We start from the raw sequence: 16740 nt of genomic DNA, 5'->3' as shown, positions 1-16740 counted from the left end.
ACCACAGGTATGGGTATGGGTCCGACTGTGCACACCCACACGTTTACCCATGCAGTTCCCTAGGGTCAACTGGGAGAGATGAAAAGAAGTTGTTGTTGTTGATAATGCCAGTGCTCTTCTTGGGTGAATGATGGGGTCAGCAATGGTGATGCAGAGGCTGATCATCACCTTCACATTCAGCCTGAATTAGGGTGTTCATGCACTCAGGATTTCTGGGACGTTTTCCACAGCCAAGAACCACCTGAAAAGCTTGATCCTCAGCAAGTACACATGTATCTGGAGCATCAGATGACATCGAGTAAAAATACGGGAACTGGGAGGGGGGAAAGCAAGCAATGGGAGGAAAGGAACAGCACCAGGAGATATCTTGACCAGTATCATGGTTCCTCCTGGATCGGGGCAAAGTAATCAAAGAATATATGATCTGGACATGACATAGAACATGTTAGAGTGGGGTTGATTAGAGATTATAGTAGAAAACATACCACTGGCAGTACTTTGAGGATCTCCATAGTGTGAGGATCAGGTCCAGAATGACTTGTTGCGAAATAAGACATGCGGCTACTGCATGTACAGTAATCCACTGCCACTTGCATTTCCACCATCACTTGCATCAATGCACAACAACATTGTCAAATCACATTATTTAGACACAATTCTTGCTGATGTATTTTCATGGCATGTAGAGCTATGTATGATTAGTATAATATCTCAAATCTGCCAGGAGGAAAGGTCACGATGTTGCAATTTATAGCTGAAATTTCACTTTTCTGTACATAGCACCTTTGAATGATTTTTGTGGTGCACTCAAACTTCATATATCAATGAAGATTACCTTTACTGATATCTGACATGTGTTGTTTGTAAGGATCATAGCATTCCTGATGTGCCAGTTCAATGCCGGTGAAGGGTTACATGAAACTTCACAATCAATGAGTTATCATATCTAAGTACGTTATGCATGACAGATATTAGCTAAATCAGGGTGGGCACATTATGATCTGGTGTGTCGTGTACTAACAAAAATCTTTCCTACAAAATGGCTGGTATAATTAGAGTTGCCAATACCTAAACTAACTCTTGATGATGTTGAAGAAGACAACGAACCACCTATTACTCCCACCTTTCCAATTTAGTAAAGTGGTACATAAGACGTCTGCTCACCCTTATATTAAGTCAAAAAGCCTTATTTGTGAGGACCAGCGGTCCAGACCAGCAAATCAAGGTCACTTAGAACATTTAATATTGTTAGCCTTAGGTAGCACGCGGGAAAGCTGACACAAGCACTATATTCGATAATAGCGCGCCACCACTGTTGCCTTCAACCTTGCACTCATCATCAGCCACAATGAGCTCAACAATGAGCTCAATGTTCCTACTTTTTGGCCATTTTCTCTCCAGCATACCGCTTATTCTTACTATGATGGCATCAACAGCTCGATGTACAAGCAATGTGGCGTATCATTGGCTTCCCAACATGCTTTACCCGTGTGTCAGTCACATGTCACCACCATCAAGGTACCTTGCCTTCAACCACCACCATCGTCCATCCTGTGTTTCTGATGACAAAAGGCAACTTCAGCACACCTGGTACCTCACAAGCATCGCGAATATCTGTCGGAGGGAGGAGGAATAGGGTGGTCCGCAACCAGGACTGTGTCAAACGAGTGGTGGTGGCATCTGCTGAACGAGCAGCCCAGCTTCGAAGTAAGTTTTCTCTTTTGATTTCTATTGCTACCAGCTACTACTATCTACAGGCATGAATCTGCACCAGAGAGAACAGTTTCTTCAGGCCGAACATAGTGTCACTGCACCCTCATCTGACTTCGACTACGATGGAATCAACAATGAGATGGATCTTCCAAGTATCATCCCCCCCATTGGCGAGGAAGGTTTTGCAGTTAGTCATGATGGCAGGGAGATGGAGCTTTATGAGGAACTGGGCCATGCCTTATCATGCCAGCGGTGTGTAATTAGCTATTTTTTCTACTACCTTTCTCTGATGGGACTATCTAGAATTCGTATCAATGATCGCAACCGTCATGACCATACAGCCAGACTTGTATATGCATGGGCAGACCAGTACAAAGCCCTTGTCGATGCATATCTCCAGTTTCGTCACCAAAATCCTTTGTTAGCATCCCTCGACACAAGTATCCCAGCTTCTGAAGACACCTTTTCAATATGTGTTATTGACATCTTCAGTGAGTGACTGTTATCTTTGCTGTGTGTATCTATCTCACATTTTCTTAGAACGACAGCAAGGTGTCTTTAGTCAATGCTTGCCACACATTAATGTGTCTCTCATGACACGCGGGTGTATAGGCTCATTGCCATTGCAGCCAACTGTGGCCATCACCATACAAACACTTGAGGCTTATCGTCAAACACATCGTGTATACCCGAGGCTCAGTATTCATGCAGAGGCGAAGAAGTTATGTCACTTGCACAGTGTGAGTACATACATTCATTTAGTACATTAGAAACTGATGGAATGAGTCTTCTGATTCTAGGTTTGTTATGGTTGGTATTTAGCTGAACAATTTTGCATTGCCTATGACGTATATCTGGAACTTCTGCGGCAGGTGCCTCTTCGTGTCTCACAAGCCCTTGGACACACTGGTCCTAACTGGTGTGCACGCAATTCGTGTCCCTGTTGCCACTACAAAGTCCAGGATAAACCCAAGCTGAGGTTTCTCTTTGAGATTGCACTGGACGGTGTCCTGCATGATGTGGGAATCATGCATGGACATGAATACTAGGTGACCCTCAAAAGACAAAGTCTGTTAGCTTAGTCCTCAGACTAGTCAACCCATACCTTGGTTTCAAACCATGGTTCATATTTCCAGTTTTCCCCAAGTTTCATGATCTGAATACGTTTTGACGGAAAAAGTCTAATGTGAGATGGGAATCACATTTAGACCTAGTTGATGTGAGAAGGGAAATGAAGGTTAAGGTATAGCCTTGCCTTTGGCTTATTCACTTTGGCTAGAGAAAACCATAGAGAAAAGTACAAAGCCTATAAAAAACCTATCCAAAAAGACCGTGTTTCAATTCCTGCCAACTGTATTATTTTGACTGTGTTTCAATTCCTGCCAACTGTCTTATTTTTGCTACCTACTTTTCTCTAGTGTTTCTTTACTTTACTTTTTCATTAGGATGCTTTGACTCACCTGACACTTCATAAAATTGTATCCATAGGCTATGATGTCATTATGATGTCATAAGACTCCACAGATACTCCTGCAGGTATTCTGTTGAAAGATATTATGTCATCAAGCTCTAGATTATTCTACTCTACAATGACATCATTCATGATGTCATTTCCTTCTAGAATATTCTGCTCCACAATGACTCACTCTGACTCACTCATGGAAGGTTCTGGAATCTTTTGCTCCACAATGATGTCACTCTTGATATCATTACTCCACATTCCAGAATGTTCTGCTCCACAATGATGTCATAGCTCCATCTTTCACTTGTATTTTATTCTTTTATTGGGTTTGACCCAATATTTTGATTGGTCCTCCTTATTTTTTATTGTTTGTGAACCTAGGTTACTTTCCCACACAAAATGTATATAAGGAGAGCCCATTCTCCCCCAAAAAAATATGATCTCCCATTTGTAGCTATCTGCCTATCAGATATTTCACTTGCAAAGTTAGTCCCTTTGAAGTGAGACAAGTGCAGGGAAAAGAATTCCCTTGAGATTATAAGTTTCTTACCTTAGAAACTTATTTAGTGCTATAGACCAAGCATTCTTGGTCACATATATTGTCTTTGAGGCCCCTTTGTCTCATTGCTCTGTGCCCTTTGACTAAGTGATCTTAGTCATCTATCATATTGTTGAGACCACGTCTCACTAGTTGTCCCATAGACCAAGTGATCTTGGTCAAGTTATAGTCCCCTTTGTTCAAGTGATCTTGAACATATATTGTATATTTGAGACCATTGTCTCACAGTCAGGTGTCCATAGACCAAGCGATCTTGGTCATATTTCGTATATTTGAGACCACGTCTCACTAGTTCCAGTATCCAAGTCCAGAGCCTAGAAGGAGATTTCCTAGGCAAATACATTCCAGAAACCGAATTACGTGTCTAGAAGCTTATTCCTAGACAAGAGATTTGAGTTTCAATTAAGAAAAGTAAAGCTCCAGCTAGGTTGATCTTTATAAAAAGATTAGTTTAGCGAGCCTCCCAAGAACTCACACGTTATCTACCACGAAATAGGAAAAGTTGTAGACCGTGTTAATCGAGGACTGGCAAGCAGTCTTATCCAAAGTGTAATTGTGGTGTCATTACATTTACACGACTTTATATAAGACCCTCGGTTATTAAGACAACGGTAATGACTTGGCGAAGTTTGTAGACCCTGCATTACATGGAGGAAGAGAGTGCCAAGACCCTCGCAACAGACGATCAGACATATGGATTGATGAGGAATACGTTGATCTATTCAAGGATGAAGTCAAGAACGCTCGACGCTCTCACCATACAAACACCTCAGCCCCTGCTGATATTGTGGATCCCGATGATCCCTGGATATATTGCGAGAATGAAGACCAGGATTCGAATGAACCAGTCGACGTTTGTGTTGATCGATGGCGTAATGCCACACCCGAGGCCCGCAAGCACATGTTCTCTGCTTCCTGGAAGCCTGGTATTTTTGTTGCAGTGTGCCGTCGTGGATTCCTTTTGTCCATATGCAACATGGTCCGCAGTGGCAAGCTGTAAGTTTGAGTCTAGATTTAACAATACCAATCTACTGACAGTTTCTCAGGATGAAATATCCGCTGGCGACAATCAACAGATTGATGGATGTTTTTGCCGAGCAGTTCCTTTACGGCTATGATATCAAATGCGCATTCCATTCCATCCTTCAACGCTCATCCTTAGGACCTGCTGTACAAGACCTTGGTATTGAGGGTGTTGTGCCTGGATTCCATGGACATGCCCATAACCGTCTCTGTCAAGTCCAACATCACTCTAAGTTCATGCTTGGCGCTGGCAAAGAGAACTTCGAGACTTGTGAACAAACATTCTCAGAGTCGAACACCCTGGCACCTGGAATTCGAAACTCAACAGAGTTTCACAGGCATCAAGCCCTTGATGAGCATTTTTGTTTTGCTGATCAAGACAAGTATGCTGCTCTCGGTACGTTCATTGCCACTGATCCTGTTGCCTGATACATACTGATGATAATTATTAGGCACTTTCATTTTTCGCAACTATGTGCAGGCATTAGAATGTATCCAAGCGCATGATGAGTTCCTCCGCCTATTTGATCTCGCACCTGAAGATTTCGAGTCCGATTTGAATGATGAACGAGACTATCTTCAGAAGGCTGGTCGACGGCGACTTGGAGACAGTGTGGAGGTTGAGTACGTGAAGGCACTGAACGAGTTTGATGTGGTGTGGTAAGATTAAATTTTAATGTAAACTTAATAACTGATGTTTGTTTAGGTCTCAGTGGGAGACTGCTCAACACGAATTTAATCAACTCGACCTGCATGTCATACCAGATGGATTCACAAACAAGGATATTGCCAACATCCGCTGCTGCCGCACCACAGCCCAGAACAAGATGGAGCTAAAAGGTCAAGTAGTTGATGATTTCAAAATTCGCATGGGGATCGAGGAGAGATGGATGACGACTCACCCTGAACGTGATCACGTATTGCTAACGTGCAGTACCATAAAGCCCTTGATGACATGGAGCGTCTCGTAGTAATGCGGTTGCTTGAACTTACGAAGCTTCAAATGAGCGGTTTGGGTAAGCTCTCAATATTACTGGATCACACTCTAACATATGTTTTTCAGGTTATAAACTACGAACACAGATTGCAAAAGCTCTGAAGACTCGCGCGACTGCAATCCGGAATGCACTGAACCGCTACAACAAGTACACCGCTCAACTCGAGTCCCCCCTGCCACCAATCACTTGGGAACAGGTAGTTGAATTCTCACAGCTTGCCAAATTCGATCTCCTTCGAGATATGGATAATCAGCTGCAAGATAAACATTGGGTGATTCCTCGTAATCGCCAAGCCTCTGCAAAATACTTTGACCTGCAACGATGCAAGGAGGAGATTGTGCACTGCAATGTTGAGATCATACAACTTCGCACGAAGATTCAAGACGATACCCTTAATTTCCCAGTGGTAATTGCGCAACTTCGTTTATCTGATCCCCCTCTTGCAGGGGAAGTTCAGTGCCGCTGGGATCATATCTGCTCTGTGAATTATTTTCACTTGTCCCGCATTGCGCAGATAGAGGCACTTCCAGGATATTCGGGCAGCAGAGCTACAGGAACATGAGTTGGTCGCATGGACAGCACTCCGCTACAAGACCAACCCGAGGCTGATATCAATGAGCAAAATGTAGATGATGATGCATATGATGATCCTGACAGCAAGCAGCAGACTTTGATGGAAGACTTTTTTGAGCAGCTTCATGATGGACTGGTAGACACAGATGAGGTATAGCTTAGCTTACAATTACATTGCATGTCGAGGTAGAATGTTGTGTATACAAGATGCACTTTTATCATGGTGAATTAAATGGTGTTAATGAGAATGGTGTATACGACTCAGAGACATGTTTCCGATACAACAAGGTAGATCAAATGTGTGTGTAACATATATGGCCAGACTTCTGACACAACGTGCAAGGCGAGAGACGGGAACTGAGACTCAGAGTACTGATTCTGATGAGTGGTGGGTAAAATTACTTTGAAGTTTGAATACTCATGGAAATTGCTGTATGTAGATGTACTGCATGCTCAGAGTTAACGTTCAGCCACTGCGTTGTTTTACATCCTGCCATGAACTGGTCGACAAGTGCCTTCAATCAGCCACCCACTATGGATGGCATAAGTACTCTACTTGAAACACTCTCTCGTCCTATAGAACTTGCTAACATTACAGACATGTCAGATCACTGGCTCTCAGCTATAATTGCCATGTCAGCGCATGGAGCTCACAGCAACAATGATCATCTTTGATCAGACCGAGGTTTCCATCCTTTAACAGCAAAACACTTCCTGAGCAACACATTCGAGGGCATGACAAATGACAATAAACAAGCAGCCTCACAAGAGAGAGCTAATCATCTGTTTCGAGTGCGAAAATTAATATACGACCTGGTATGTTGTGTCTTCATTTACCTGTTCATCATTCAATGATTTTGTTTCAGTGCACCGTTCTTGACCGCCTGTCTGGTGGTGTTACTCTCTGCCTACACCACCCAGGTGCAACAGCACCATTAACAGATCTGCAACCTCAAGATCTTTCTGTGTCACTTTATCTCAATCCGAGGCTGCTCGCCGATCCCTTACAATGTCATCAGCCGATTGCAGAAATCACACAGATGTTTGTTGAGGGGTGTGCTCTACCAGTGGCACAATCCTTCTGGGATGCTTGTCTCGCTCATGGATGGAAGCAGGAGCTGAGATGCAGCTCATCAGACATCCCAGACTATGATTCCCTTCCCCTTGTTCCATTACCTTCCAGCGGTACTGGCTCCTCTGATTTCAATATTCTAGGAAGGCCTTTTGGTTGCCTGGAGCGTGTCATTTCCACTCAACGAACAACTGACTCAATGCTACCTTTCTTGTCTACCTCTACCTCTTCTGCAACTCCAACAATTCGGTGGACAAATCAGCAGATAACATCATCTAAGCACACTCCATCAAGAGATCACGCTCTTGATCTTGATCTTGTAAGTGCAATCATTTTAAAGTTTATGTGTGATTAATGTCGGTTTTTAGGATGACCGGCTCCAACGCCTCACGCTCGGGGACAGTTCGCATCCCTATCCGATTCCTCCATTGGCTTATGAGGCTATGTGTGTGAGGGTTGACCCTGATTCCCCTTCTGAACCTCCTACTCCTACTGTTACTCCGGCTCGTTCAATGTCCACTGTTACTCCAGCTCGTTCGACATCCAGGACAGTTCATGTGGCTCGGACACCATCGAAGCCGCCGCAGTCACATGTGTCTTCAGGCATTTCACCACTGCTGTTACACATGTCTTCAGGTGCTCCACCACTGCCGTCACACACGCCTTTGAGTGCTTCATCAGCAAGCTCACCAACTTGTTCGACAAACTGTTCAGTGCCACTTGTCTCTTCATCATCACAGTCGGGGCCTATGTATTCAATTCCAAAGGAACTTCTTCTGCCATTCAGTCCAAACACTCACGCCACACTGGAGGAATTGGGTTACAGTGACACCCTTCATAATACCTGCCGTGAGGTTTTCAATCCATGTGTTCCTGATAGGTGGGCTTCCGAGCTAGCCAAGAGGGGCAATATTAGCTCTAAGCCTGAAGCTCTTCAAATATCGGCTGCAATGTGGGAGGACTGGAATGTGTTGGGTGGCACTGTCAGGAACTGATCGCTTTGCTTTGTTTTTTTTCAGCAATGTAATACTTCGCTAACATGAATGAATTTCTGAGATTCCCCTCCTCTTCCACTATGGTTCGAGCAGTATTACTGAGCAGCAAGCGGCACATCATAGGCCGCAACCATGCATGCAGGAAGGGTCCAAAATTGTCTCAAGAAACAAGACAAGCTTTGACGGCCCGACAGCATGAAAAACAGGCAGATGAGGATGCTGCAGTGGACGACATACTTACATATATTGATGAACAGGCCACAGATTTGGCTCGTCGTTTTGGAAGAAGCTGTCAATGTTACCTGGAAAAGCTTTACATTGGCTTGGCCTTACGGAGAAAGCGGCGCAACAAGACAAGTGCATGGTCCGCCTTTCTCCATTTCAAAAGCAAAAAATTCAACGCTGGTACGTTCTCTGATGCTACAGAATAGACTCAACTGATTCATTGCCAATAGACAAAGACATAGGCCAACGAGCCAACCTTCGTGCCATCGCTAAGGAGACAAGTGAATATCACCAACTTACACTCGAGCAGCACGCCGAACTGGTGGAGGAATTCGAAAAAATCAAAACGTCAGGACTGAGCAAGCCAGTGAACATAACATCTCGTACTCGTCTCGCGGAGGTAAATACTAGCTTTGCAGCCATGGTCAGCGAGGTCAGTCCTAAATGTTCTTAGCTCACAGTTCAAAATCTGACTTGTCTCGGCACAAGCTGAAGCACTGAAGGAACGTGTGGGCACAGAAACATTAATTGTCACTGTGCGAAGTTCATCTAACCTCAACATGCTACCAAAAGTACACCTTACAAGCAACGTAGTATCTCACTTTGTTCGTACACTTCTGTAGGAGGATCCAATGAAACTTGGCATTAAGATGGAGTCCACTGTGCTTGCTGGACTTGTGCCACGAAATGGTAAAATTTCAGTTTTCTGGATACTTTCTTGTTATTAATGCCAATTTCTCTCTCCCTCTCTAGTTCTGTCTATGAATTATTCAGACCGCAAGTTGGCTGCCAAGCAAGGCATACGAAGTGGTCTAAATGAAAGTCTAGGTATAAAATTTGGTAGTCCTTGTCTATAGTCCGCTAATCTATTTAAATAGTCGAGGTTACCGAGAATGCAAACACCACACTAGAGTTTGTCCGCTATGAACACATGGTTCAGGAGCATCTAGTCAAGCTGATCGGGTGGTGCCACAACGAATGGGGTAACCCCAGCAATCTGAAAGGCGGAGTTGGCCCACTAGAGGCTCTTGCACAGGCAGTTTCCGATAAGAAGTGCAAGTTTATTCGAATTACAAGACAGGAAGCTGATGAGCATATGAAACGCATCGAGGCGGGTGAGGTTTTGACCCCAAACAAGGTAGATCAAGAACCGGAGGAGAGCCCCATCGATGATGACGACACATATGAGGGCAACGACATTGGTGGTTCTGCTGACCAGACAGATCATCTTCCCCTCCCCACGCCATCGTCTCCTACAACACCCCCTCGCAACAATGACTTAGGTCCTGCTGACCAGACAGATCATCTTCCCCTCCCCACACCATCTTCTCCTACAACACCCACTCGCAACAATGACTTAGGTCCAGCCCCTCGTACTAGCGAGATCACTGAAGATCTTATTGATCCTGCCCTTCTAGGTAGTTATTTTAACTGTGTACATTATTACTACTGACTTTCCACTATTTTTCAGCCCCTCCCATTCCGAACATCTCCACGCCATCTCCTCCACTCGCCACAACACCTAGCAGGTTACATATGGAACCGCGTCTACCCAACACTCAGCTGTTACGACTTGGATGGTATCTGTTGGCGACACTCAAACAGAGCTTGTGTCGTCAATGGTCTGTGGACGTCCTTGGGCTAGCCCAAGGTTAGGGGTCGTACTTGGCGGGTCTTCAGGCAAGTACGATTTAACGCCTATGTCCAAATCGGGTAGCTTATGTCACGCGGGTGCGAGACGATAAGCTATATCGGCCTAGGCTTACGATACCCGAAGGTTAATCGTAAGGATCGTCATTAATTTAGAAGGACAGAAGTCCGACTAGTTAACAGGGGCTTTGCTCGTCGACGAAGTCGATGAGTAAAGGTCGAGACTATAGGCTTATCCGCGATGAGCAGATAAGAAGATAGAATATAGACTGCTGGCGAAGCAGAAAGGATCACTCAGTTAAGAGTAGGAGGTCAAGAACCAAGTAGATTCAAGTTAGGGAATATGGTACATGGTAGCGAGTTTATATAGAGGACAGGAGACGTATTAGTGGGTGATAACTCGTACTACCGGGAGAGGCAATTGGTAAAGGGTATGACTATAACAGGAAGGCACGTTCGGTCGAGGTAGAACGTGCTAGATAAGAAAGTGAGTCAAAGGTCGAAAATAAGAAGTGAAACATGCAGGGGCACGATCGTGCAGCTGCGGATCTAAGTATAAGTTGCATGTGCGACTGCGCACCGAGTCAGAGATCAAGAAAGGAAACAGGGCAAAGGGGATGCGTCGTGCATCATATCATAGGTTACCGTCCGGACGGTAATGGCAATTAGACTGTCCACAGGATCAGTCAGGTGGTGGAACGGAGCATGGGTATGCTTCGTCAGCGAAAGGATCAGGCCAGATGTACTGGCTTTGCTGAAGCGACAGGTAGAGGGCGAAGGGGAATGCGAGGATGACGAGGATGACAAGGGTGAGGTCGGGGTAAGGGTATGACGTGAGGGCTGATACGAGGAGGATTAGGAGAAAAATAGTAGGGGCCCAAGCATCTAGATGTTCTTGTAACATCAGCCGCCAATTGCACAATGTGCCACAAATAGAGTGCCGTTGAAGCGGAAGAGGAAGCCCACTGAAAAAGCGGCACTCTATGCAGCATCGAGGAAGTCTCATAAGTTGAAAAGAGGGGTAAAGAGCACTGCGGTGGTAGATTCGGATGAGGAGAACGAGTGGGAGGACATGGATAATGTCTAATACACTGCATTACAATTTATTCGCCCGTTGTATAGGTCCTATATACTGTTTAAATGCATTATATTGAAAATAAAATTGTCATATAAAAAAACGCGCCCAAAATGGAGCAGAACTGAGCTCGTTGTTGAGCTCGTTGTGCACAACGATGAGCGGAGCATTGGCGGCAACAGTGGTGGCGCGCTATTACCGAATATAGTGCTTGTGTCAGCTTTCCCGCGTGCTACCTAAGGCTAACAATATTAAATGTTCTAAGTGACCTTGATTTGCTGGTCTGGACCGCTGGTCCTCACAAATAAGGCTTTTTGACTTAATATAAGGGTGAGCAGACGTCTTATGTACCGCTTTACTAAATTGGAAAGGTGGGAGTAATAGGTGCAACGAACGTGGTGTGAACGAAGACGAGGACATTGACGGCGATGATTCTGATGGTGGGAGCTCAGAGGTTTGATCGGCTTATTGCTTATCAGCAATAATTAATCATGTACAATTAGTTCTTATGGTTGAGTAATACCATTTTTGGGACCGACGCAAGTGACAGTGGAGGGTTGATAAAGGCCTCATTCTTGATTCATTCACCACTTTACAACACATGTTCTGATGCTCTCAATATTCTATCATACACAATAGTTCATGTATTAGAAACTAATTGTCACTCACGATTTTTGTTTAAATGTGTTGTTGTGTTGTGAGACATTCTCAAAGTTTTACCGACGCAAGTGACGGTGCATTACTGTATAAGTTACACCGTAATACCCGTATACGACCGTACAAATACGGCAAAATACGGGGCCTTTATACCCGTACCCCGTCCCGTCAACTCAAGGTTGAAACAACCAACGGTACGGGTACGGCGACCGTATTACGGCCCCGTAAAGTCCCGTCGTACGGCGTACGGTGAACAGCCCTAGCTTGCTACGACGAGCTACAAGTGGTTCCCATAGCACTATATAGTGAGTCATGTGCCTACGTAGTAGCTGCGTGTAGAAGGGACTTGACACATTGCACTACAGGTACTACAGCGACTATACAGTACCCTGTAGTCAAGAGTATTTTTCCTGATGGTACCTTTTCCAAGCGCTACCAAGGGTACGGGAAACCACCAATTTGCGTTTCACTGGTGACTGCACAGAAATGATGCCACGGCCCACGGAGCACGAGCTGGCATCCTCTTTGTCCCTGATCGTACGTCGATAAAAGTGTTCGGTTGCACCATACACCAATTGTGTATAAAAGCCACTCGTTTCGGCCCAGAAAATTTCATCAATACTCCACCATGAAATTCACTTCACTCGCCACTATTATCATCTCTGCCGTAGCAATGGCTGGAATAGCTATTGCATCTGAAGATGTCTTTGTAACACCCATAGGCCTATCCTGCGACACCGCACATGAAAGTGAGCACTCTTGCAGCCTATTACGTGCAGACCTTAGACTGCATACTTATGGTTACCCACAGATGCAGAACAGTGCGGGACGGGCCTGAAAGATTTTAACAAAGGCAATGATTACGTGTATTACTGCGGGGCCGACGGCACGATTCAATCATACACAACATGTGGCTGCAAAAACTGTTGTGTTAGTGGTGGAAGGAACGCCAATTGTTAAACCTGAGTGAGCCTGTCTTTCCATGCTGCCTTTGGAGTCCGAGTGTTAATGTGCTTGATTGGCAAAAAGGTGAGAACGCTGTGGAGCCCGTTGTTTGTTGCAATGTGACAGCAGCGCATGACTTATGTATCGCGACATAGTACTATCAATTTGAATGTGGCACTCCGAGTCCTGGTGAACGATGAACGATGTTAAATTGGCTGACTACGCTACTGAACTCAGGTCTACATATAGAAGTGCCTCATCATGAGACTTCAAATGTTGCAAATGTCTAGGCAAATGAAACACGCTCAGGGTTTCTGACATTGGATTCGTCATGCGCTTGTAAATCCCTCAAATTTACCAAACGAATACTTGCAACGTGCCACTTGCCATGCGCAATTTTTGTCGCCTACGTAGCGGCCATTTGTGGTTGAATCGCTGATCAAACTCATGGGTACTTGAAACTTTAGCATCCGATACCAATCCTTATTGTGCTGTCTCTCATGTATTCGTGTTATTAGTTAGAGTCGGAATATTAGACGGGAGTTCCTCGCCTCAGGAAAGGCTACGGGGCTTGTGACGAAATTATACGATGAGCTTGGTATGAAGACAAAATTGCTCCAAACACAATTGAATGCTTGATCATTCTGTAGTCCCAACCTGCTACTAGAAAACACTGGATCGTAGAGCCGAGTGTCTTTCCCGTAGCGTCGGTGTCCGTAATCAGCACATTCACAACGCTGAGTGGCACTACCAAAGACGGTATCTCCATTCTTCGTGGGTTGACTCGGAGTTTAGATCGGAATGATTGCACTAAGAATTATCACCGTCTGAATAAATCAACGTGTCCACTAGGGAGATGCTGACGACTTGCCAATGCACTCAACCTTAGCAAGATGCCGCTTTCAATGGCTCACATACGATGCCTTAAGCTTGTCGTCGAGGAGCCTGGCAAAAATTAAAGAATGGAGCGGTCAGGCATTTGAGTAGCAAGGATGTTTACCCCTGCATGTGGTGGAGGAGAGATCTCCTCAAGTGAGGAGCGGTAGCCTTCGAGTTGAGGCCTCATCGTTTTGGTGACAAGGAAATTGGAACGGATTGAACGGTGGATGATGAGATGTGATACAGTAGAGAAATATTATCCGATTGCACACAGCTAATATACGATCGTGCCACCACCCAGCTAGAGAACACTGTGGTATTAGAACACAGAGAGTACATTAGAGATATATGACATACCTGCTCTAGGTGAGCGTCAATGATATCACCATCTTCCATTTCCATCTGATGATGCGTCAGCGTGCGAGCGCCAATCATTCTCTGAGCATCAGTAGAGCACTCACATCCATAGGTGTGTTTTCAGGCCGCAATCTTTTGCCATCGTAGATGAACTTAAACGTCCCTGAAGGGTTGACCGTGAGTACAAAACTTCTTCAACTTTCGGGAAGCAGCCCGCTGCTCACCTGATTCTTTTTGGAACCGTTTCTGGTGCACGTCATGCGAATTGATGAAAGAGCAAGATTTGATGCAACGATCATGTGCTCACCTCTGCTGCATCAAATATCTTCTTAAACGACATGTTGTGCTTCACCTTCACAGTGATTTCTGGCCACGGGTTGTCAATACCCGTCGAACGCGTCGGAATAACATGTAAAGAAGACTGACGGGTACCCTCATAGTTAATGACCAAGCTCAGTTTCGGTTTGACATCCTCAGTTTCTTCAGACATATCTGTACACACAATCGGTTGAAGGCAGTGGTAAAAGGAATGGGGTTCTGGTATAAAACGACACTAGCCTGTGGTCTTGGCCGTTTAGTAACGCGTACAAACGCGTGCATTTCAGAAGCCACTGGTTTTCCCACCCTCACGTGGCTTTTTAGCGAATAGGTGCTGTGCCACGATGTCAAGGGGGATCAGTGTACACATCCATCACGATGAAGGGATCTCGCACAGAACCGTTGAGGCTGTTGAGGTGATACGCTAGTATTAAACTCGAGTATATCAGATGTTCATGCACCATACTTTATATATTGGTCTTAAATTTAAATAAATCATGTGTCAGACAAACAAGTGTGCGAATTATGAGTTGTTAGAAACAAAGGGGTATTTTTTCAAGATAAATTGCAGGTATACATCATTACGACAGGACGTCTACGTCGAACAGAACGATGTTCCGACAATCGGACAATAAAAGAATTACAGTAGAAAAATGATCTTGCAGACTATAAAGCACTCCTGGGCGATGCAAATATTTACGAGAACTTCCATCTACAAGTGATAAATGAGACATGAACTTCCTTGAAGGTAGCTTACTTACTTGTTGCCACAGTTCACGCATCTGTAGATGAGACGAAAGGTGAGTATGTCTTGTACAACAAGTAAAGGTCACGTACGTCACGAAAGTCTAGAAAAACACATTCATAAACTTTAGTCTGATTTCCATGAAACACATTTACTCACTGTCATTGGCTCGTCGGCGCTTCTGGTCTGTGCCTGGCGATAGCGACACTTGCGCTACAAACGATGAGATACCAAGCCACCAAATGAAACGAAAGCATCTTACTTGCTTGCATCTTCCACACTGGAAGCCTTCCGTTTCGGCTTCTTGTTCGCCAGCTCCCAAGGACTTAAAGAAATTTTCCTCCTTTATTTTTTGGTCTGCCGCTCGTCGTTCTTCCGAAGACATTTCCTGGAACAAATCAGCTTAAAAAATCGATCTCATGATGCCTGACATACCTCGCTTGTCATTTTGCTGAACTTCTCCGCCGAAAGATCGCCGCTGACAATGTTCTCTCGCAGACTTGGATTGCCCTTGTCCTTGAGGTTGACGTACGAAGAACGGATCTTGCCCTTGTATGCAGCGTTGGTACTGCCAAACTGTGCAAAAACAGCGGCCTCCACAGCTTTTGCTCGGCTCATAATTAAATCACTGGCTGTTTTCAGGGTCAGTTGAGAGCCAGATAGTGAAGTTGAAGTCTGGGATCAACTCACGAGCACCAGAATCACAAGCAAGGCCATCATAAATGAGTTCCGTGCACTTGTCCCGCGTATTGTCGCCCGTACCGGACGCCTTTGCACCATCTCCTTTCGCAGTACGAGGTTCTAACTTTCCGTTCACTGGGGCGGGGGTAGCAGCGTTGGATGGTGTGACCGAAGCAGATCCCTTGCGAGCTTTATGAGAGGATAGGATTGATAGCCATGGTCATCATAAGGATTTAGTAGCATATGTGGATCGGACTCACTTGGTGCTGCCTTGCCGTTCGCAGGCGTCCCCGCCTTTGAGCCTGAACCTCCTTTAGCGCGCTCCACCTCATTTTTCCACTTCTTCACGATCTCTCTGGCGAGTTCGGAGACCTCTTTTGCCTCATGGGTCCGCAATTTTCCGACAGCAAGCCCCGCTTTGCTTTCCTATGAATTCACACCAGCCTGTGAGTCAAAACAGAAGGCAAAATCCGAGCATGAATACCTACCCTTAAGATTGCTTCATTTACTTGAAAGTCTTTCTTCAAGATTTGCAGAATTGATACCTTTTCCTACACGAGGGTCGTCAGCAAACCAAAATACAAGCATTGACCTAGAAAGATTTGTACACACCTCTGTTGAAGTATTTTGGAGCTGTTTTACGAGCTTCTTAAGCTCGGCTGCTGCTGCTTCAGACATGACTGACGAAATGACGCCTAATGTCTACGACTATGTTACTTCAAGCGCTATTCAATCCTTCTTAAACACCTAAACCAAGACCAACGAAACGGTCTTAAGCATGAAAGCTCTTTACTTCAAAGTTCAGATAAGCGA

At 44.9% G+C, this 16740-nt stretch overlaps 6 protein-coding genes across 6 annotated transcripts; 4 read left to right on the top strand and 2 right to left on the bottom strand.

The window, feature by feature from the left end:
• Window positions 1-1451: 1451 nt before the first annotated feature.
• Window positions 1452-2498, top strand: EDB93DRAFT_1104986 (uncharacterized protein; the record flags this gene model as incomplete). The annotated part of the gene is made up of 7 exons (XM_041447465.1): window positions 1452-1488; window positions 1519-1707; window positions 1758-1965; window positions 2017-2204; window positions 2254-2265; window positions 2326-2453; window positions 2484-2498. The coding sequence occupies 7 exons, from the start codon at window positions 1452-1454 to the stop codon at window positions 2496-2498; spliced, it is 777 nt and encodes a 258-aa protein (XP_041306482.1).
• Window positions 2499-4629: 2131 nt separating this feature from the next.
• On the top strand, window positions 4630-5186 carry EDB93DRAFT_1087608 (uncharacterized protein; the record flags this gene model as incomplete). Its single annotated transcript, XM_041446056.1, has 2 exons — window positions 4630-4730; window positions 4781-5186. Coding segments are annotated over 2 exons (507 nt in total), but the record flags the coding sequence as incomplete, so codon positions are not given.
• Window positions 5187-6326: 1140 nt separating this feature from the next.
• On the top strand, window positions 6327-8395 carry EDB93DRAFT_1251669 (uncharacterized protein; the record flags this gene model as incomplete). The annotated part of the gene is made up of 3 exons (XM_041453186.1): window positions 6327-6479; window positions 7195-7719; window positions 7769-8395. The coding sequence occupies 3 exons, from the start codon at window positions 6327-6329 to the stop codon at window positions 8393-8395; spliced, it is 1305 nt and encodes a 434-aa protein (XP_041306480.1).
• Window positions 8396-8475: 80 nt separating this feature from the next.
• EDB93DRAFT_1251668 (uncharacterized protein) lies at window positions 8476-10276 on the top strand (the record flags this gene model as incomplete). Its single annotated transcript, XM_041453185.1, has 7 exons — window positions 8476-8800; window positions 8851-9053; window positions 9124-9192; window positions 9244-9310; window positions 9374-9448; window positions 9499-10038; window positions 10092-10276. 7 exons carry the CDS (start codon window positions 8476-8478, stop codon window positions 10274-10276), a joined length of 1464 nt encoding a protein of 487 aa, XP_041306479.1.
• Window positions 10277-14100: 3824 nt separating this feature from the next.
• Window positions 14101-14673, bottom strand: EDB93DRAFT_1251667 (uncharacterized protein; the record flags this gene model as incomplete). Its single annotated transcript, XM_041453184.1, has 5 exons — window positions 14101-14127; window positions 14184-14228; window positions 14288-14346; window positions 14408-14429; window positions 14491-14673. 5 exons carry the CDS (start codon window positions 14671-14673, stop codon window positions 14101-14103), a joined length of 336 nt encoding a protein of 111 aa, XP_041306478.1.
• Window positions 14674-14915: 242 nt separating this feature from the next.
• EDB93DRAFT_1153484 (transcription elongation factor) lies at window positions 14916-16720 on the bottom strand. The gene is made up of 10 exons (XM_041449793.1): window positions 16540-16720; window positions 16416-16478; window positions 16188-16353; window positions 15937-16116; window positions 15682-15878; window positions 15509-15634; window positions 15406-15459; window positions 15339-15349; window positions 15263-15283; window positions 14916-15213 (listed from the first exon to the last, which is right to left on the bottom strand). The coding sequence occupies exons 1-10, from the start codon at window positions 16603-16605 to the stop codon at window positions 15198-15200; spliced, it is 900 nt and encodes a 299-aa protein (XP_041306477.1). The 5' UTR covers window positions 16606-16720; the 3' UTR covers window positions 14916-15197.
• Between the last annotated feature and the right edge of the window lie 20 nt (window positions 16721-16740).

Source organism: Suillus bovinus (assembly GCF_016758785.1).
Source record: "Suillus bovinus strain UH-Sbo-P2 chromosome Unknown EDB93scaffold_38, whole genome shotgun sequence".
In the NCBI taxonomy this organism is placed as follows: Eukaryota; Fungi; Basidiomycota; class Agaricomycetes; order Boletales; family Suillaceae; genus Suillus; species Suillus bovinus.
This window is presented reverse-complemented; position numbering and strand designations above follow the sequence as displayed.

Coding starts and splice junctions, on each gene's coding strand:
- EDB93DRAFT_1153484 (XM_041449793.1), bottom strand. CDS start 16,605: ATGTCTGAAGCAGCAGCAGCCGAGCTTAAGAAGCTCGTAAAACAGCTC. Junction 15,879..15,936: donor TGCTTGTGATTCTGGTGCTC/GTGAGTTGATCC, acceptor CCCTGAAAACAG/CCAGTGATTTAATTATGAGC. Junction 15,635..15,681: donor TCAGCAAAATGACAAGCGAG/GTATGTCAGGCA, acceptor GATTTGTTCCAG/GAAATGTCTTCGGAAGAACG.